This window comes from Mytilus edulis, chromosome 10 (genome assembly GCF_963676685.1).
Source record: "Mytilus edulis chromosome 10, xbMytEdul2.2, whole genome shotgun sequence".
Taxonomy (NCBI): Eukaryota; Metazoa; Mollusca; class Bivalvia; order Mytilida; family Mytilidae; genus Mytilus; species Mytilus edulis.
In genome coordinates, this window is record NC_092353.1 from 47,034,363 (window position 1) to 47,057,761 (window position 23,399).

General features: G+C 32.1%; 1 protein-coding gene across 2 annotated transcripts; it reads right to left on the reverse strand.

Moving 5' to 3' along the window:
* LOC139491318 (putative inhibitor of apoptosis) lies at positions 1-18,284 on the reverse strand. 2 transcript variants are annotated; one of them, XM_071278935.1, is made up of 7 exons: positions 18,102-18,284; positions 15,070-15,527; positions 14,193-14,347; positions 12,458-12,488; positions 4,697-4,828; positions 3,845-3,943; positions 1-597 (listed from the first exon to the last, which is right to left on the reverse strand). In XM_071278935.1, the coding sequence occupies exons 2-7, from the start codon at positions 15,449-15,451 to the stop codon at positions 404-406; spliced, it is 993 nt and encodes a 330-aa protein (XP_071135036.1). In that variant the 5' UTR covers positions 15,452-15,527; positions 18,102-18,284; the 3' UTR covers positions 1-403. The 2 variants fall into 2 exon arrangements, with proteins under 2 accessions (XP_071135036.1, XP_071135037.1); XM_071278936.1 differs by having other exon boundaries at positions 18,195-18,239.
* Positions 18,285-23,399: the final 5,115 nt, after the last annotated feature.

Here is a 23,399-nt window from a genome sequence, read left to right on the forward strand (position 1 = left end):
CAAGGCGGTACATAGTTTATGTATTATAGCAGTTCTGATAAAGTCTATATGCTAATGAATATTTACAAGATTAACGAATATGAAAACATAAAACAAAATTTTGGTTAAATGCTAAAATAGGACAATGAAACATACACTTAGTATGTCCTTTAAAAAAGTAAAATATAAGTTTAAAATTTACCAGTTGAACCTTTAATATCATTTTGTAATTGAAGGCAGTGTTAAAATGTTAAAATATTTCACGTTAATGATTTGAATAATGTAACTGATGAGAGCAGAAGATATACAGCTACGTATGAAAGTTTTAAAAGTATTACGTTAAACCATATTACTGCTACCAGTTATAAAAGTAACATAAACATAATAGGATAGTGCAAAAGATACAGATTGTATAGACAGGTAATTACATATAGACAGGAACCTTTTTAAAAACTTGAACATTACAAATAAGACAATGCGTTATTTCTGCACCACATTCTATGCAACACACAAGATGTCCACATGGCAAGAAAACTAGATTTACTTGACGCTGACCACATATTTTGCAGATTGTTCTGTCTCTCATTTCTCTATTCTGAAGAGTCAATGCTCCAACATCTGCAACAAAACAATATGTGTATGTGAATATTTACTATCTCTCATTTTACGATTATCAATTAATATAAATATGAGTAAAACAAGTTATAATTAGTTATCATATTTTTAGACTAAATAACATATGATTTTTACTGTATGTTAATAGCATTAAATTAACGTAAATTCCATATTTTTCGCATTGGTGCTTAGCGGGCTGATATGAAAAGTTTATCACATGCTTCGATTGTTATCACATGCCTTTCCGTAACATTATCACATGGCATTCCGGTGATACTCTGCAAATTCCGGAAAATACACCTCAATGCTACGTTTTCAGTGAAAAACATTACGAAATAGTATACAAAACAATTATTTAGATACTGAAAAGTATATTGTGTAAAATAATAACAAAAAAAAAAAAACAAAAATAAAACAAACAAACAAACAAATTATTAAATAAATGCATTCTTTATAAGTTTCAAACATAATTTAGAAAGTTACTTTGAAAAGGTTGACTTTTCCAAACCGTGTTCACTATGTATATTGTTTTTTTTTTTGAGGGGTTTGTCGAATCGTCCATATTAAAAATGTTTTCTCCTCTGTTGAGGCATATGGTAGAAAGATTTGATATCGAATGTACTAAATTTGGGTCCGACGTCCGTGAACTTTTCAATCTTTTAACTTCTATTTGGGAACCACGTAAAAGGATCAATATATGATCTGTTATTTTTCTCCATTGTTAAAGCATATGATAAAAAGATCATAACATGTCATTTTTCATATCGCATGTATTATCAGCCCTCGGTCAATATCAGCCCTCGAGCCATGCGGCTCTTGGGCTGATATTGAACCTAGGGCTGATAATACATGCGATATGAAAAATGCCATGTAATAATCTGATATTATCAAACGTACCAGGATTATAATTTTGTACGCCAGCACAGGCACTTGTCTCAGAAAAAAAATCCTATATACCTTTATATAAAGGTATATAGGATTTTTTTTTCTGAGACGAGTGCCTGTGTACGCCAGACGCGCGTTTCGTCTACATAAGACTCATCAGTGACGCTAACATCAAAATATTTATAAAGCTAAACAAGTACAAAGTTGAACAGCATTGAGGATCCAAAATTAAAAAAAAAATTGTGCCAAATACGGCTAAGGTAATCATTGCCTTAGATGAGAAAATTTCTTAGTTATAACACATTATATGTTCCCATCTATTTAGTGTCCAAACTGATATTCGTGAATAATTAACCATACATGTTATAAACGTTTTGTTTACAAAGTAAATACTGTGGACTCATTATTATTCTAATATGACATGCTTCTTGTAAACATGTAAACAAAACACTGATAAAGTTCTCGATATATCTATGCTTAGCTCCGACATGTCCATAATAATGGCTGTTAAAATATACCTCCCACGTAAATTTACATGTATCGATCGTAACCTAAGTGCAAACGCTATGTCGATTTCGCTGTGTTAAAAATTACAGCTAAAAAGCCTATAGAACCTTTATTCTAATTCTGAGGAACCTCGAACTGTAATGTTAAAAAAACACAAATTTTATATAAGATTGTAAGCATACTTTGGAAATACCACGAAATTAAATAGCCACGAAAATGCAAGATTTTCATAATTTACAAAAATTGACACCCACAAAAAAATAGATCCACAGTAATATCTAGAAAATCGGAAAGATTGATAATATAAATGTTGAGGACCGTATGCGTATTTGGACTGCACCAGTACGGTCTGGACCGTATGCATACTTTTTCAAAATACTCATACGGTCGGACCTTACGCGTACCGTCTGACTGATATTAAGAAGTTGTTCAAGTGTATTAGATACAAATGCATATAACAGATCAACATAACTTAGCTCTCAAATTAATATAAAAAGTTCCAATTGTAATTGAAATAAAAACTTTATATTTTAACTATTTAAAAAATCACGCTATTCAAATCTGTTAAGTTTTTAGCATGTCGATCAGTAATACATTAATTGAATTATGATCACTGAAATTGAAGAATTCGGAAGTAAACATAATGTGGGAGGACAAATGTTTTAAAATATTTAGCAACTTTACAAAAAAAAAATGCAAATGCAAAGGAACATGCATGAAGTGCAAACATGAAAATGTAAAAACATAATACGTTACTTGTTGTAGCAAGTGTCATCTTAATTGGGCGGGAGTACCAAAATAAGATTCAATATACAATTAAACAAATATTTAATTTCAAATGTTCGTTTGTTCATTTTTTCCATCTCATTGTAATAATAACAATTTGTAAAACTTAAAATAAAGATTGTGATAAATGTTTGTTTAAATTAAACCTATATGATCCAATAACATGTATGGTAAACTTGTAGAGTACCATACACGTATACTCATACGGTTCGACCGTACGCATATGGGTGGACCGTACGTCTGGAACATAAACATCCTACACATATTCCTTCATTTATTACTTTTTGATCGTGTTGATTAAACACTATTACTCTGACTCAAAATTGTTTACTTTCATTCAATAACGATTACATGTGCTTTCTTTTTTTTACACATTTTTTTTCTCATGCTTTATTTTAACAACTATATATAACGTTTAAACAGAGTCAATTTATTGTACCTGAAATTACAGGTAAACAATGTTTTACCTGCTAAAATAATTGAACAAAATATGAAATTCATAGAAATATAAAACATCAAAATTTCGTAAATACGTTTTTCATAATTCATTCACTTAATATGATACCATCCTGAAATGCTTAACAACAATCAGAATGTAATACTTACCTGCAGATACCTTATATGTCATTTTTTTCTACAATTGAAGTTCGAGAAAAATTGTAGAAAACTTTTTTGGCTTAAGTATAAGTAAATAAAGACGACTTTCGGAACATGTCAGTTAGTCAGCATTATAACAACACAGAGAGTACTGTTAGAGTACAACATTTGGACATTTGGTTTTGTAAGCATTATGCCATGGCCAGAATCATTCATTTTCTGCAGAACTTACAATCCAACGAAGGTCAGTTCTGCTGCATTCTAGACCGTGTGAATTGATTCTTAAAATAAAATGATTAGATTAAAAAAAACAGCAAAAAGGCATGATCCTTCAATATTTGTCTTTCTTTAAAAAACTGGAGAATATTATTTATGTACAGCCATATCAGTTAACACTACAGAGGTTCAAAGGTTAAGATCGTTGTCGATTGGGGAAATATCTCAAAACACCTTCATCCTAAAATGGATTTCATACCTAAGTTGTTGACCATGTCTGTATGTCCACTAGCCTGCGACGACTGGACTTCTAATATTGCTTGAACAAGTGACTCTAAATTTATTTCCGCTGGATTTCCTGTAGAATTGATATAACAACTATGTAACACTTTTAAAGAATAAACAATTACTTTCAAATTTCTATCTTTTACCCTGAAAATAGTTGGTAAAAGATATATTTTTTTAAGATTAGCCGGAAAAATATTTAATACTAAGATTAAGAAATATATTTCCCTCATACAAAGCCCTGATGCCCTGTCCAGTTTCGGCTTTATTTTTGTTCTATTTTGCTTATAATAGCTCTTAATTTTTGTAAAAAAAAAATATAAATTTTCGATGTCATCTGAATAGTTATCAAAGGTACCAGGATTATATTAGTATGCTAGTCGCGTTTCGTCTTCACAAGACTTATCAGTGACGCTCATATCAAAATATTTATAAAGCCAAACAAGTACAAAATTGAAGAGCAATGAGGATCCAAAATTCCTAAAAGTTGTGCCAAAATTGCTAAGGTAATCTATGCCTGGGATAAGAAAATCCTTAGTCTTTCAAAAAAATCAAAGAAACAGTAAATTTATAAAAATGACCACATTATTGATATTTATGTCAACACAGAAGTGTTGACTACTGGGCTGAACCATTACTGAAGAGACAAACATATCTGATGCAATAAACTTGGCACCGTTACCAATATTAGGACGATGGAATTTGATAATCTATGCCATTATTAAATTAAATTTTATACAAACAATTTAAATATTTGAATGCATCTTTGATTGTGTGCAAATATCATACTAAAATTCTATAAAAACCTTTTGGAATGATTTCTCACCTAACGTTTTCATGGCCTCGCTGACTGTAAGTTGGTCGAATCCCATTAGGACTGCTTCTAGTTGCGCTGATGATACAGGACTAGCTGCATGAGCTAACGATGAGGCTGATGCCACTGTTTGGTCCGTTGACACTGAAACATAATCAATAAGTCAATATATATGTGACTGATAAGAAGATATTGCTACAATTCAAAATCAAATTATGAAAAGATATGAAAGGGGGATCAAGTTTCATCAGAATGTAAATATATCACTACAATATTTATATTGCCTCTCAAATGTTTCGATTTGAGTGTTTTAGATGGGGTCCATGCTAAATACAGAAAAAGCTCCTCAGACACATATATACGTTATAAAGTGGATTTCCATCTATTAGGAGTGATGATGATGGCCTTTTCGTGTCAAAATGCAACCGAAAGTTAAAAACAAAGTAATGTGGTGATAATTCGTGACACAAAAATACTATTCGCAAAGAAAAAATACGTTTTGGTTTACACAGTCTTTTGGTGGCATCAAAGTCATGATTTCCCTTCTCAAATAGAATACAAACGAATACAAACTTGTGTCTAACTGAAAGTTCAAGACGTTCTCTGCATTGTATTGAGCAGAATTTCTTGATTTGTGTCAACAAGTTTACCCATGTGCCATGTGCCATGAGTAATACTGCTTCGGAGTAATATCAACAAATCTGAACTATATCTGGCATATAATATATGAAAAAATATATGGTTATGAATGCAAAAATAAAGCACATTTTTTATGTATGTATCTTACAAATGATTTTATGTACTGTTTTAAGTATTTGCCATAATCATATCATGTATTATAGTATATCATATCTAACTATATTTCAATACGTCAGTCCAATACATTCATTACTCTTCAATAGGTTTTCTGAATATATCATGACAGGAATCGAAAAAACTTAATTTTCAGACAAAAGATATACATTTTAGTAGAGCATATATGTGGAATATATTTCTCCTAGTTGATACGATACTGCAGTGGTAGTGTTTCCAATCATGACTTTCTTTGATGAGTGTTATTGATAATACGGTCGCTACAGGTAGGGTTCGTGTTGCTTGGTCTTCAGTATTCTATGTTGTGTCTTGTGTGCTATTGTTTGTCTGTTTGTCTTTTTCTTTTTTGGCCATGGCGTTATAAGTTTGTTTTTGGTCTGTGAGTTTGACTGTCCTTGTGGTATCTTTCAAATGGCAAATGGCAAATTTGAGCAATAGTAGAACCTTATTGCTTTATTATATATTAATTGTATTTTAGTTGATCTTATTATTTTTTAGTTCTAGTGTCATTGATGAAGTTTGCAAGTTTGTTGTACACAGTTGTAACCGTTGTATTATAAGTGAGTTTATTTACCAGTTTTAAAATCTATAACAAAAATCGATTTAGAAGATACATATGGAGATACCAAACAAATTCAACGGAATCACACGAACTCAAAAAGGAGCAAGACCGGTTGTGCTGACAGGGTAACCTACTCCTATACATGCATCTCATGTCAACATATCCTAGTCGGGAATACGATTCAGTCATTAAAATTACAGATTAGACAACAAGTACGGTATCTAAATATATACTATATGTCACCCAAAACATGTCGCTAATGAGTAGAGACAAAACATGTTATATTGGTTAACTAACTCGAAATGGAGACCGTAACAAATTCTGTCAGAATCGTTTTTGTGTAAGGAGCAATGAACAGTCACGAGCGTTTAATTTTAAATGAGACTTGAAACGCCATAATATGGACAAATCGGGTGTTAATTGATGTCAACATAATGGAATTTTATGCAACTGTCACACAAGTGAGAGATTTAGCTAGATATACAACCAGTACAATCCAACACTTTCCATATAAGAAAATGACGGTATACTAAGTTAGAAATATGCCAGTTGATTTTCATTCGTTTGGTGTTTTTGAGCTTTTGAGTTTGCCAGTTGTTCCATCTTGAATTTTTCTTTTAGTTCAATAATTTTGTTATTTTAATTTTTACTGCCAAGAATATCAAAATTGAAATTATCCCGTTATCAGAGATGCTAGTATCACATATGGATGGACATGGATACTCCACTGTTGTTGTAATAGCAATCACGTCCTATTTTTGATGATTGAAACATTACCGAAAGCGTCTTATCACCATAGGTATGTTTAAAGGAGTAACACAGCGGTTCTTTCTTGTTGTTGGTGTTGCACAAACTTGAATATTCTGTGTAGTATTTTGTTGTCAAGTTGTTTGGTCTTTAAGTGGTTTGTTTTTGTGGAAGTGTTGGTTTATTTGTTGGAAATAAAGTTTTTTTACAGTGATTAACGTAGTTTATTCATTATGAGTCGTTTCAATATCAACTCGTGGCCAGCTCTCACCATTTATCATAAGGCAGAAAGATATATATCAAAACGTTCCTATAATAATATTCGATTGTATCGGAGATCATTTCTGCAGTGAACAGCTTGTAACTATCTATCAGGAATATGACAGTTGTTTTCAATTCGTTTGATGTGATTAAGCGTTTGATTTTGTACTTTAATAAGTTTCCGTTTTATTGGCATTTTTAGTGCTAGTAAACACGGTGGGTATGGTTGTCCTGCGAGAGAACGTTCTGTGCTGATGATTCGGTCCTGACGGGTGCTGGTGATCAATGAAAAAATGTAAACAAAGACGAAAATGATGATTTTTGACGTTTTCACTCATAAAAAATGGAAGAAAACAGTTGAGATTTTTCAATTTTGTTTCTTATGGGTTTATATGTAAACCATTAAGAAGTTGACTCTCTAAACTGTTTCAGTAAGCGTAACACAAAAAATGCTCATTTTCAGAAAATCTAGAATTGAAAAAATAAAACAAAAATGCTCATAGAGTCCGCTTTCTACACTGAAATCCACACGACAAAACTATTTTGTGAAAAAACATTGCAATTTATTAAAATTTAGCATTTTCTCAATTTATTCATGTCCTGATACTGTGCTGGTGGGTCCTGTCATTGTGCTGGTGGGTCCTGATACGGTGCTGGTGATTTTGGATAAGAAGTTGGTCATATTTGAAACAAATGTTACAAAATCAATAAAATTGGGCAGATAATTGTTGTCAACAGGATCTATGACTCCTATTTTAGCTCTTGTGCATCCATTTGGCTGTTTATTATGTGTTTTCAAATGATCGTAACTTGTATTACATAATTACATAAAAGGGCAACATCTGTCGTCCAATATCAGATAACAATATATAGTATCTAAAATAAGAATAGTTTTATTAAGATATTAAATGCCCCTTACATTGATGCTTCAACAATGATCAAAGCCCATGCCGCATAGACATGTTTGTTAGCGCTCCGCATACCCCTCCCCACTTCCACCCAACCAACCCTCCTCATTTCCTCCTTCATTGTTACAGTGGTGTACCAACACAACAATTTATCACATAAAATAATAACACAAAGACACACATTATTGAACAACGAATGCTCGCAGATGCTGAAAGCTAGTTCAAAGCCGCATTTTCAACTAATAGATAAACCATGTTCTCATATACAAAAATCCTAATCGTGTCGATTAAAAAAGTCTTAAAACTTAAGTTCACATTTTAATGTTTGATGAGGCAGAACTTTAAAAGTGTGCAGTGAATCTTGTGCTCACAACAGTTATTGTCATTATTATGTTTACATAAGACTTATAAAGGAATTAAGAAGGTACCAAGAAATATTTTACAGTTCAATTTAATGATCATGAATGGAAGGAAATGGTACGGAAGTTTACATAGAACAAAAAGAAATTGATAGTATTTTTTGGCGAAAGACTTAAACGCTTCTTTGCATTATATAGTACAGCTCTTCTATAAAAGCATGCAAAAAAAACTTTGACTGACTTGCTTGCTATGTTTGCTTGGATGTTTTCAAACAATAGGTAGGCGGAGTTTCAATACATACTGGGATTTGATTGGACAAATACAAACTGACAGGAATTGAAGTTAATGTTTATTGTCCAAACAAATTCTAGTATATAGTAAACAGACTACTTACCTGTCGTTTACAAACATCCAAACAATCATAGCAAGCAATTTGATCAATGGTTTGCTTTGCATATATTAATAGAAGAGCTGTAAATTCTAAAAAAAAAAAAATTCTTGTCGTAGTTGGTTAAATCCTCAACAAAATCTCAATAACTTTGTTGGAACGAATAAAGGTTTTAAATCAAATTTTCGTGGACTTTTTAGCTTCCACCCTGACGAGGCATGTTAGCTGTTCGTATGCTGTTGCACCTGACACACGGAAACTTTCACATTTCCATCTTCTTTTCTGAAATATTTTACCCAGCTCATACTTGACAGGATTGTTATCCAAGTAAAAGGTGTAACCAATGAATTGAACACAAGTTAAAAATTCCGCAATACTATATAATCCATTTTATGTGTCAATTTGTTTGAAAAAAGTCAAAAAGAAGAGAGTTTTTTTTAATGTCATGACTTTCTGTCGCTTTCTAGATCTGTGCTTAGCAATTGTTTCAGATGACATGGACTCCTCATCCTGGTGATCCTGCTTCCTTTCATAACTTTATCCGTATACATATTAATAGATAAACAAAAGGCTGCAACTGGTATTTTTTGTATTTAAAATGATTCGTTGTAACGAGAATATTTGTGGTGAATGGAAACTGTGAGGGTCAAAATCTTAAATTGCTTATAAATGTTGCTGGACCAAGTTTCGTTATCTGATCTGAATTTTCTGAAATGTGCAAGGTAGATAGACATTGGCCTTTTGATTTTTTTTACTCGGTAAGTTTTGCCCTAATTGCTTGAACTTTTGCAATATTAAAGCCGATTTCAATGAGTGTGTAGACAAAGGGAATATCCTTGGTTATCTTGCTTGCTGAACAGAAAAGTCATTGTTAGATTATGTAAACTACCCTACTTTAAGAGTAGACTAGTCCGACGAATGACACATCTTTCTGTCTGTAGGACCAGGCTACTTCGAAAGGAGAGTAGTATACCTTACCTAACAATGACTTCACGGTTTAGCTAACAAGCAAGCTAACCAAAAATATTACCTTTGCCTACATACTCAATGGAATTGGCTGTAACTAAAAACTCGAATACATTTTAACAGACAGTGGTCATGTTTGTTGATGAATATTGTTTTTCCTAGATTCACTCTTGAAAAATCATTTGGTAACATTTAGTCAAGTAATTTCAGAAAAGATCTGTTTTGTAATTGCGGACGCCAAGACAATACATGAACCTCACACGACCCCTCGACACAGGTGAGCTTATATATGATCTTATAGCGATTCGGGTTGATAACCAGTTGAAACTAGGCCAGTTTTTTGTGTGTGTAGATCTGTATTGTTTTAAACTGTTATGACCTTTTAAAGTTAAATGTAGGTGTTTAATCTAAGAATTTCTTTTTTAAACTTATATACTTGTGTTATACTCAATTGGTTGTATGAAGCTACGAATTATTTTAATTTTTGAAATTGACATATTCTAGTCTGCCCTTTCATAAAATAGTGATTTTTATTTTAGTGTTCTATCGAACTTTCGAAAAAAAAATACCTGCTAACCGTTCAGACAAAAAAATTATGTTGAAAAAATCTTACAGATACAGCAAGTGATTCTTAATAGCTATAAGATACATTTTTCTTTTAAAATACAACTTTTAAATCTTACGGGAAACTATTCCAAGCTTAAAACTTTCACTGTAACCTCGCTCTAACTTACCCCCATCCACCCCCAAAAAAACCCAAACAAACAAACCCGCAATACTATTGTCATTCTTATAGTCAGCACTTAATTGTTCACAAACAAATGTGTTTTGAGCTGCTAAAGACATATGATTCAAACACTCAGAAAGTCCTTTGTTCTATATTTTTGCTCTCCATTTTTATGCAAAACCTTTTTATTTTATGAGTTATTGTTGAAAGTCGTACAATGACGTATGGTTGTAAACACATACTTCCTTTGGTTTCTTATGGAAATTTGTCCATTGACAACAAACATACCACATCATCTACTTTATATAAGTATTGTATAAATTACAACGTATTTTGGTGATCTTGCAAAATGATCGTAATCCCGAAAATCGTAAACATATTTTCTTATCTTTAAAGGGGGCAAGAAGGGTTCCATTAACAGGCCAATAAATAAGATTACAGTTAATTTAAAAAAAATAAAAAATAGGGGTATTTTTTTCTCTCATAATAACAGTAAACAGATTCACAACAATGTCAATTTCAAGAAAGCTGACAACAGTTAATTAGTCAATAACAGTTCAGCATCAATGATCTTGAATATATGCCACTTTTAACTAAAATATAAAGGCACAGAACCAGGACATAGGAACACAGAACCAGGACCGTTTTTCTTATCACCAGCACAGCGTCAGGACAATTCCGTTTAACGAACTTGCACGACTTTTGCAATATAATATTGTTGTAATATACTTTGCATGGTACTTATGACGCATCAGAGAAAAAAATAAGCAACAAAACAGTGGTTTTATTGCCGTTCTGATACAATGTAAACAAACCCACCAGCACAGAATCAGGACCCACCAGCACCTGACAGGACCAAATCACCAGCACAGAACGTTCTCTCGCAGGACAACCATACCCACCGTGGTAAAGCTGATAAATTCTGTTTTCGTTTTGTTATTATTCGGTCATGATGTAACTACTGTTTGCAAACATAATTTCATTGTATTTGGAAATGTACAAAGACCTGCTATATCTAAACATTGCAAATAAAACAATATTTGCTGCAAATGAAAATGATATTTAAAAAAATGGACGAAATTAAACATTTTCTTTCCTTCTATAAATTGTATCATAATATTCTGAACATTTTTTTGCCATCAACAAAGTGATCATAAAATAAGAGTAGTACTACTTTTGATTGTTTTTCCGTTGACAGTGAAATGTAAATTCAAGCAAAATACAACAACTGAGCAAAGTGAAAAGCATGGAATAAAGCATAAGCATGAAAAATTAGTCCAGTCAAACACGATGTGAAATTAGAAAGAAGCCTACACCAGGAACATGGGTTATATTTCTAAATTATTGTGTACACCATTCTAAGGCTAAAGGGAAAATTGTCTTTATAATTAACATTATCAATAATTCTGAAGTACTAAAAATACCTTTCGGAAAATTCATTCTCACGAATTTCACGAACAAACATCCCTAAATTTTAATGACCCATTATGTGCTTATCTTTGTGAGATATGACTCTAAGCCTAGAAGTTTATCTACAGTGATCCCAGCCTATTCACTCTGACGTTTGAAAACCAACATCTCCAACATAAAAAAAAAACCACTTATCTCCATATCTCCGATCTTAATTGAAAAAGAATTCTACTTTTCTTGCGGAAAGTCGATGGCAATCTCTGGGTTCTCTGTCTTCCTCCTTCAACAAAATCGGCATTATGAAATAACTAAGAGTGATGAAAATTGTGCTTAGCATCAACAAGCAATCAATCAACTAATGTGAAGTCTAAAGAAATTAAGTGCTACTTATGACACTGCAATATTTCTATTTGAACAACAAGCACTTGTCTCAGAACTCCCCCCTCCCTACATACCTTATTATATTTCTGAGACAAGTGCCTGTGAATTGAACATGTTATTAACAGATGCAATACTAAACTATGTAGAGAGAAGAAGGTTATTGATTATAACTTCAGAGAGAAATGTGAGATGTACATGAAGGACAGTTATTTGAACTCTGTTGTTATATAAGTATATCAGAGCAACTCACCATTTTGCAATGGAGTTCCTTGCTGGACATGCTGAAACAAAAATATTTCCGGTTTTATTTCTTTATTGGAAAATGTATTTACTCTCAATCAACATTACTATATTGTATCAAAAGAATACTATCTTTATTCGAACATACAATAAATATTGCACAAAATAAACATTACATGGTTAAAGTTATAGATAAAAATACTGATAAACATGTAATCAGCTAGTCTGTTATATGGTAAAATATTTTCCCCACATCACCATTTTGTCTTTCATATACATGCTTTATATATGTAAAGCTAAAAACAAATTCATCTAATAACCTCAAGTTTTCTTTTCATAATTTATTTCATATAATTTGAAACCCCATTTTTAAAAATCTTAAAAATCTTTGATTTTTTATATAGTTTATAAAAGAAAAAGGCTTATTTAGTCCTAGATCACAGGCACTTGTTTCTGTCAATGTATGGTTTACTTTCCACACCCGTACAAAAAATCAATATATCTATAGTTTTTATTTTCTGTGTCATTTGGTTTCTTGTGGAGAGTTGTCTCATTGGCAGTCATACCACATCTTCTTTTTCATATTATATTAAATGTATGGAAAATCTATAGAGAATCCCCCCCCCCTAAAAAAATTCAATTGATAGTATCTCAAAACTAAGAGCTTGAAACTATCATTTTTTTCTACTTTATATCTTTTGAAAAGGTTGTTACACGGGGGAGTGAACATTCTTAAAGCTCATCTTAAAATATCTTCCCAAAATTAAAAGGATCCTTTCTTTCTTTAAACTTTTACACAGATGTTTTTTTGTATCGACATTATTCTTGAAAAAGCTTGACATGCACATACACTATTGCATATTGAGATTCTACAAGTTAATAAATGCCAAATAATACAAATTGTCAATATAAAAATACTGATAAACAATCATATGAAAGTTCAACAAACATAACAAATAATTCATTAAGTCAGCGATTCACAAAACACATTAATTAGGTGTAAGGACTCAAAAAAAAAACCTCTTGCTATTGTTCAGACTCTAGAATTAAGAGGACATTGCTGATAAGTGAGAAATAGGATAACTGATGGTCATTGAATAATAATGAATTATCATGCATACATGTATAAGTTTTCACATTACAGCCAATTTCAATGAGTATGTAGCTAAAGGTATTATCTTTGGTTAGCTTGCTTGCTAGCTGAACCGTGAAGTCATTGATAGGTTAGGTAAACGACCCTACCTTTAGAATAGACTTGTACGACAGAAAACCAATTGATCTGTCTGTTGGATTATGCTACTTCAAAAGGAGGATAGTATACCTGGCCTAATAATGACTTCACAGTTCAGCTTACAGGCAAGCTACCCAAAGATGTTACCTTTCGCTACACACTCAATGGAATCCGCTGTAAATGTTTCCTAGATTTACATGTATGATGCTTGGTCCATATTGAAATATATGAAAGTTCAAAACAATGAAACAAAAGAATAAGATACATCTTGTTTACTTATCTCACAAGTAAAAATCTTCTTCAACGTTCCATTCTCATTTTTAAAATGCAACATGTACATGTACAAGCAAAAACTGAGATAGTGGCGCACATTTATAAAATCAAAGCCTTAAGAATAAACAAGTAAAATGTTTTCTTTTATTTACTTCACAAAGTTGCATTGCCTTTTACCACATTAAATGTCTTAAAAATTGCTTATGAAATTGCAAACATCTATATTTTAAATTTTTCACACCTGTTGAATTCTTTCTACAAATTCTTTCCCTTTTGATGCCACTAACCACTGACATTGTGGAAAACTTTTAGCATGTTCTACAATTGGAATGTCATTTGCTTCCCACTCAGACAGCATCCCTCCACACCAAAAACATTTTGCCTTGTCCCCTTGACCTGCAAAAAAACCAGCATTTTTAAAATTTCAATATATATGCCAAAGCAGTTTTGCTTAAACATTGTTAAATAACATTAATAATGACATAAATTTAACAGAAATTTGGACAATTCGCTGTTTTTGTGGGCTAAAGACATGATTGTATCTGCTTTCCGATTAATAATTAAACAAAAAATGCTAAAAATAAATTGAGAATGTGTTGATTGGACACAGATGATGCCCCTGCTTGCATATAACATTATAAAGAGACATAACTCAAGAACAGTAAACCACAACCATAATTTGAACTTGATCTTAGTATTGTGGTTATAACTACTAATAAGCATTGTGTATAAGTTTCATAAAATTTGGTTGAGGCATTAGCTCAGGTTCAGGAGTTTGTAATTCAGTGCTTGTCCTTTTTTGCTGTGTTACATGTTTGTTTTTCGTTCATTATTTTGTTCATAAATCAGGCCGTTTAGATTTCTTGTTTGAATTGTTTTACATTTGTCATTTCAGGGCCTCTTAATAGCTGACTCTGATGTATGGGCTATGCAGTGATATAGTCATGATAGTTGTTAATTTCCTTGTCATTTGGTCTCTTATGAAGATTTGTTTAATTGGCAACCATACAACATCTTCTTTTTTTTGGGGGGACTAAGTTAACACTTCACGCCTTTCATGGCATGTCTGGTGCAGTGGGGTCATAAAACAAACATGAGAAACTGAACCAAAATTTTACCTAAGTAAAACAACCCTGCTTCTGCTAAATCATCAGGCTTTTGCCTCATTTGTGGTGGCCACCCAGTAAAACTTGATTTTCTTGTAGATAAGTCTCTATATGCTGCAAATTTGCATGGAGATTTCATCATAGGACACTGTGGAAAGTTTCTCTTATGTTCTGTTAAAATGTTATCATTCGGCTCCCAGTTGCTCAATATTCCCGCACAATATACACATTGTACACGATCACCATTACCGGGACCAAGAAAATAAAATCCTTGGTTCACAAGTTCATCAATAGACAAGAAATTTTTTTCAGGAGGCCATCCATTTTGAAATGTTTCTCTCCGTAATTTTGAGTCATTCCTAAGGGGTGCTAATCTGTTCCGTGGATGATCCATGGCAGCCAAGGATCACATCTATTTCCTTAGCATGATTTGGACCATTACATTATTCTTTTACTTGACATGCTTGAACCTAAATTTAAAGAAAACAACATATTATATTTATCATGTTTAGCAATTTATTGGATAATTGAAAATGTTGAATCATTCCCATTTAAACAAATTTTCCCGTACTTTTTAATACTAAATTTTCATTGGACAACATATGCATTGACGTCCTTAACTGTACTGCTTTGATTTGTGCGCTTGGCATTGTCAAACTCTTGAGATATCTATGATATCTTAAACGGTATAATCTGTAAGTATCTGTCATCCAAATTTCTTATTAAAATAAACACGTCTTACTTACAAAAATGTACATGTACCATCATGACCATGCTTAGTCTTACAGAAGCAATTAAAAAAGAATAAGAAAATATGACATGTTTTAAGAACTAAAATAAATGTATGGTATGGGTCTGTCATCACGTTGTATTCATAAATCTGGAATTGCTTTGGTGTACGGTAGCTATTGTTTATTAGAATGTAGGACAGAAAGTCACAGAGAAAAAGTCACGGACATTAAAAGTCACAGGACAAAAAGTCACAATATATTTTTTCTGATTATTTTCTTTGAATAAAACGCTTATTTCTATAATTTTTTTTTGTATTTTTCTTGAACTATTGAATATAAACCAGCTTTGTAAACAAAATTTATCAAAAAGATATATCAAAGATGATCAAATAATTGTTAAATGGCAAGGCTATTTAATTTTTTTTCTCTGAGGAAGGTGTCCCAGAAAAAAAATAAAATAGCCTTGCCAGACGTCATAATTAATTGGACTAGCATGACTTGTGTACAAATGTATGTGTGCAGATCAACCTTTTAGAAAGTTGTTTTGTTTGGTTTAGGTTTAATTAAACAGTTCATGTTTGCCAAGTGCAAAGTTGGTTGGTACCTCAGGGACAATAAACTTACTATAACCCTCATAACAAGTTAATCATGTTAATAGGTGTATACTGTTACGAATTATAGTTATCCCCTACCATTGTAAACTCGTATGCACGTCAACTTGTACCACAAAAAAATCCTTGTATCAATGCAAACTCATACCACTGCTAACTTGTACCAACTTATTTAAATGGTGTTTAATGATGAATATATATATACTTTACTTTCACTCAATACCTCTTAAATCTTTAAAATGTATATATAATTTGAAAGTATAATGACCAATTTGTAGCAAAACCTACTTTATGAGGAAAGTGAGCTTTCAGATAACTCATGTCAGCTTGTGTTTTGATACATGTAATCAGGAATTTTCATTTAATAATAAACATTATATATTTAATTCCAAGCTGTTAAAAGTATATATAACAACAATCAAAATGTAATTATATGATTAAACTAACTTGAATAATTCAAGCCCTTTCCGTGTCCAATTTTCTCCCACAAGAGGGCTTGAACTCCTTATGATCATTGGCCGCATCGCCTGCTCTCTGTGAGAGAGAGCCAATCGGCAGCGATGAGGATAATGAGTCTGCGCAACTGTCTTGTAATTGTCTTACCAAACACGTGTGTTCAATTAACACAAATCCGATAATAATTAATTAACATCAATTAACATCAATTAACATCAGTTTACATCATTTAACATCAATTAACATCCGGAACTCCTCCTTCTTTAGCTGCCAATTTAAATCAAAATTCCCATATTGCATAGCGGTTTAAATTTTCCGGTTAACGGTCTTGATTGAGGAAGACGTTCAGGCGTTAATGAAGCCTTCGTAGATCAGTGGAATATAACGACTGAATTTATATTCGGGTTATGATTAAACAAGTTGATTAGTTAATAATCAACCAATAATCACACCATCAAAGGAACGTAATATATTAATTAGCAGGGTAATTAAGAATAGTGCCCAAGTTTGATATAAAATCCACTATAAAATTCAGGTAATTTCACTTTATTTCTATGAAGTTTACAAAAAAAACACAACATAAAACATTCGTATTTTTTAATATATTTTTAATGGTACCTGCTTGCACATGTTGCAGTTTTAGAAGTTCTGAATGGTACAACTTCCCAGTGGTACAAATTAACATTGGGTACGAGTTAACTTTTTTGGTACGAGTTAACATGGTTCGAGTTTTCTGTGGTACAAGTTAACTTGCTTCCACTGTTACTAACTCAAATTGCTGGAGGTGTGCCTAAGAATGCAGAAGATAGATAAAAGAGATGCATTGTATATGCATGTTGATTGCATGTTCAAAACATTGTACCTCAAAGTGCCTTTCTCATTATATGCTAATGATATTCTCAGATCTGCAGTGACATCACAACATGTAACTGACCAATCAATGATTAGCATAAATTTGCAATGATTTGTGTTATGTAAACAATGTTGAGAGGTGATGCGGATAAGAATCCTCTAGATTTTCCATAGACTTTAATGCAAATTAATTTAATTGATATATATCGTTACCAGTTGAATATAGTAATTTTACTCTTTTAATATTGTTAAAGACATTATATATAGATGATATAAGAAATGGTATTTATTGCACCAATGTAATGATTATTCTTGATGTGATCTTATCTTGTTTATACAAGTTCTTACAAGTTATGTCCGGGAGAAGGCCACATTGATTACAACGTACATGTACCTGTTTTACGTCGGTATGTTGGCTCAAAGCGATGCAAAAGCTATCATAGCCATATTTATAATTCAAGAGCTATCTGCACGCTGATGATGTTACCTTGGCTTCTTATGCCAGTTATCTTTCCAAGAAATATTATAAAAAATAATAACAGGAAGTGAATGAAGAAAATCCAGTAAGTCCGGAAAGGTACCGTATTTATTCCGGTATTTCAGGAATAAAAGCATTACAAGCATTAGCCTTTCAAAAAGGGCTAGTCGACTCTTTGCTGATGAAAATGGAAAGTGCTCTCGCTTTGTAGATTAATTCATTTACTAGAATAGCCACGTGCATCAATCAACAAATTTTACCACACACGTGAGGTCACACGTTATGAAGTAGTATATATCGTTTAACGTTGTTGTTTACGAAACTCCAGAAGATTCGACTATTTATAGATAAAAGTTACCTGTTTACCAATATCATGAATATGCATGATTAATGACCAGGCAAAATCTAATTTCTAAAATAGAGAGGACAAATCCGATACTCTTCTTTATATACAGAAAAACATCAACTGGTTGATGATTACTTTCCGGCGCATGCCTGGTTTAACAATATTGTTAATGATTAAAAATATATATTTTTGATTTCTTAATAATTTTTCAATTTTTATATAATACAAATGTATATGTAAGTAATATTTTTCAATTTTTATTTTTAATTTTTGGTATAAGATAAAACAAGATACATATTAAACATGTAGGTGTTTGTAAGTGTCAAGGAGCATCTCTCTAGTGAGTTTCTCCTTGAAGCACTCAGTAGTGGTGCTGCAGGCTATTGGTTCTGGTAATTTGTTCCAGTCTTTTATAGTTTGGCAGAAAAATGAAAATTTGTAACTGTCTTTGCTGCATCGAATTTGTCGGTATGTTTGTTCGTGGCTAGACCTGGTGTTTGATTGGCTTTTAATTAATATGTCTGTATGTGGTATGGTAATTTTGTTGTTTGTTATTCTATGGAACATATTTAATCTGCTTTTGAGTCTCCTTTCTTGTAATGTTGGCCAGTGAAGTGTGTTAATCATGTTTGTTACACTTTCAGTATATTTGTAGTTTGAGCATACATATCTCGCTGCACGTCTTTGAACTTTTTCTATGGAGTTAATGTTCTCTGTTGTGTAAGGGTCCCAGACAGTGCAGCAGTATTCAAGTTTTGGTCTAATAAGGGCTTGGTATGCTCGGTCTTTGATGGTTACTGAGTTTATTTTTAAGTTTCTTCTGATGAATCCAAGGGTCTTATTTGCTTTAGATGTCATGTTCTGAATGTGTTTGTTCCATTTTAAATTTGATGAAATAGTTATACCTAAATATTTTGCATTTTCAACTGACTCAAGAATGTGACCGTGCATGTTGTAATAAAAATGGATAGGTGTTTTCTTTGTGGTAACTCTAAGAATGTTGCATTTATCAGGGTGGAACTGCATTAGCCAGTCTTGTTCCCATTTGATTGCCCCTTCTAGGTCTTCCTGGAGTTTAAGGCAATCTGATGGTGATTTTATCTGTCGGTAAATGATGCTATCGTCAGCAAAGAGCCTGATTTGACTATGATGTAAGTAGTCAGGTAAGTCATTGATATATATCAAAAATAGTATTGGACCTAATACAGTGCCCTGAGGAACACCTGATGTAACTGGTATGTTATCAGAGGAATGGTTTTCTAGCATAACTGTTTGTGTACGATTTGAAAGGAAAGATTTTATCCAGTTTGCGGCTTGATCTGATACACCGAAAAATTTAAGTTTATATAGTAAACGGTTGTGTGGAACCTTGTCAAAGGCTTTTGCGAAATCCATGATGATTAGATCGGTTTGTATGTTACGGGATTGAGGAACATTTACTAGGTTTGGGTTGTCCTAACCAATCAATAAACTTTGATTATTCACGTCTCCTAATATCTTCCAATCAGGTAGCAAGAAAAATTCACGCACTGACTGTCCATCGTTCAATTCTTAATCTCGACTCCTAGGAGTCGATAACAACTGATAGCTTTTCTAAAAAGCTAGCCGTTTCATAGCAAATGCAATTTAAATGCATATTTATGAATAGTATTACAAAAAAATAAACAAGAAATACTTATAATACGATTTCCCTATTTCTTTTTTGTGGGGGAATCACACGCAGTTGTCTTCAATTTTTTCGCCATATTTACCTTCATATGATATAAAGCAAGGAATTGTATATTTAAAAGGAATGGAAACGCGGCTCGAGATCAATCGGAATACCCGCAAAGCACCCGCAGGGCTATAAACCATGTCTGTCCCGACGGAAGTCTGATGAATAATATAAAGAATCATGACGGAAGTCTATTTCCTGTCATATAGATAGGTCTTTAAAATTCACGGGGTCATCTTGCTTGGGAAGATATTAAGGAGAGAAAAACCCAAAATAAAGAATAAACTTCTGTTCTGTGAAAAAGTTACGGCCTTAGGTATAATTTAAATGCCTCATGGAACATATGTTTGTAATATTTTATTGTGAAAATTCTTATTGAAATAGACATCTGTCTTGAAACTTGAGTGCGTTTCATCCGGATTACAGAACAAAATATACTGTGTTTTGATTTTTTTCTAAAAACTCGACAACTACAAAGTGCAAAACAAAACAGTTGATATCATTGTGAAGCTGAAACCTTATTCTATCGTTAAGTTCTTTTTAAAGTTTCTTGTTACTTTTCTGAATTGTCTACGATTTTCGAAATTTCAGTTTTGAGTTTCATTAGTCTGTCAAAATATGTCTATCAATATGGGAGTGCAATACGATTTCTTTATAATATTGAAAAGTAGAAAAAAAAAAACAAAGTGAGAAAATGAGATATCACTTTAAAGAAGAAATGTTTTCCTACAGTTTGGTATAAATTACGAATGATAATATAATTGGTACTATGTAAATTATTTTATTTCGAAACATGTTGAAAATTTGAAGTTGTGCGTCAACAAATACATCGACACTTTGTATTTTGGTATGAGTTAAATAACTACTTGAAATATATGTTACATTGACATCCAATTTAAAAGCTTAATCTTTTTTCTATCAAATAGTGTTGGTTTTATAAAAATAGTGATAAGAACGAATTTGCTATGATTTTTATGATTTTTCAAAATCCCATGTTTATATTTCACATTGACGCCATTTTGTTCAGTCAACTTCGTCATCGACGAAGTTGGAAATAACAGACAAGAAATATATACATGACTTACGATTGGGATTAATTGGGCCTTTTTATATACGACATCTACGATGTTATTCATTTTTTTTTTGTCAAATACTTTTTTTAGATACTAAATCGTTGTTTGGTAATGCAGTTTGTCATTATGAAGCGTTGCCGCAAATTACCATACGCAACAGCAAAACTGTTCCTTCCTTTTTTCTCGCAGAGCAGTAGTCTATAGGTCGCAAAAGTATTCCTTTGGTGTTAAAATAAATAAAATGCGAATGTGGGAAAGTTTTAACTGTTTCTAATTAGAAAATTTATTGCATCTCTGCATAATTTAGCATTAATTAACAGGTGAGCTCGGCGTTATTGATTTTTAACACCTTAAAGTATGTAAGACACAAATTAGCTTATCATTGATACATGATATATTATAACTGCAAATTGGAACATCCCGCATGCCATTGTTTATCATAACACCTGTAATCTAAGTTCTTTTATCTACATAATATACTGCAGTTGTTTACTTTTTTCTTCCCTTCATAATGATTCATTGACTTCTTTCTTTATCATGCATTCATATTTCACAATTGAAAAGTCATTTAGTTACATTTTTAAAATTTCCTTTATTTTGCATGAAAACTATTTAATAAAACTCGTAAAATGTCCGATATTATCTGATTGTGACATACCTTCATGAAATAACAAGATAAAAAAAACTAGAATAAAAAGTTTTTTATAAGTAACTTTGCATGTGGTTGTATTGTTATATTTTTTTCTTGGATTAATTTATTTTTGGTTTGATGATTTATCACCTAGCTACTATACCTAAGAAGAAAAACAAATACCCCTAAAATATCATTGTCAAGTGAGATAACTAGTGTCAGATTAAATGACCACGTCCGATAACTTCTACCAGATAAGTAATGAGCCAGTCAGAGCGATGGGGTGTAATTAACACCCGGTCAAAGAAAGAGATGCATCATAATATTTTCTTTGAAGTCGACCGCGTTTCCATTCCTTTTAAATATACAATTCCTTGTATAAAGGTATACATGTATATATACATTTATCAATGTTTATCTTAATTTACCTCAGAGACTTATTATAAATTGTACTATTATGTCTCTGGTAACTTCTTATACATAAAAATCTAGTTATATGATGTGTTAAAATCAACCGTGTGAAGACCGTGTATATTCCATATTAGGTTAGTATAGGGTTTTATATTACTACGGGTTGATAGGCGGGGCTCATTTCAATACAAGGGTAGTACTTGGGCGCTTGGGTATATGATACAGAGTGTATGGATAGTAAAATTGGGTATCTTAATTTGTTTTTGTATACTGAGACCAATGGAAGTAGGTTCTTAATACTTATAACTGTATTGTAAAATTGATCACTTTGATAGCCACTAGTCTAAATACCACATGTTAAGATAGGCGGTAAGATAAATTCGTTACATAGTGTGCTAGACCAAATAAGATATGTCTGCATGGGTCATTAAATTCCACATATATATCGTTTTAGTCACTAGCACACTATGTATTGTAACTTATAATATGAAATCATGTTTTTCTCAGAGACAAATACCTGTGGGGGAATATATATATAGAGATTGGTACAAAGGCTATTATATCTATGGTATAGAACAATGCAAAAGGGGAGGAGGTACTAACCTAATCATCTGCGATCGATTAGTTTTTTCTTCTTTGAAAAATATGTTATTCGCGTACTTCTTCAAAGCTCAAAGGGGAAAAGGGGGAACCGCTCCAGTCATATTTTCAACCAATCTTTCCACCAAAATTGAGGGATCAATCATTTACCCCCTCTTAATCCACCTCTGTATAGATAAATTCTTTTCAGAACAGAATCTTGCTGAATAGTGTGCTTAACTGTTATACATCATGTTATAATAAATAAAAATGTGATTGTTATAGTTTGTCGAATACAGCGCTTAATTCATACTCTTCAAACCTAAGTTTTGTTGAACTCCGTAAAAAAAATGTTTGTGTGCCTTTTTAGGGTATACATTCAGCCGTACCATCCGAAGCGTTAAAATAAAATTCGATCTTTTTCACTTTATCGCGTACGTGGTGACCTATTTTTATAATG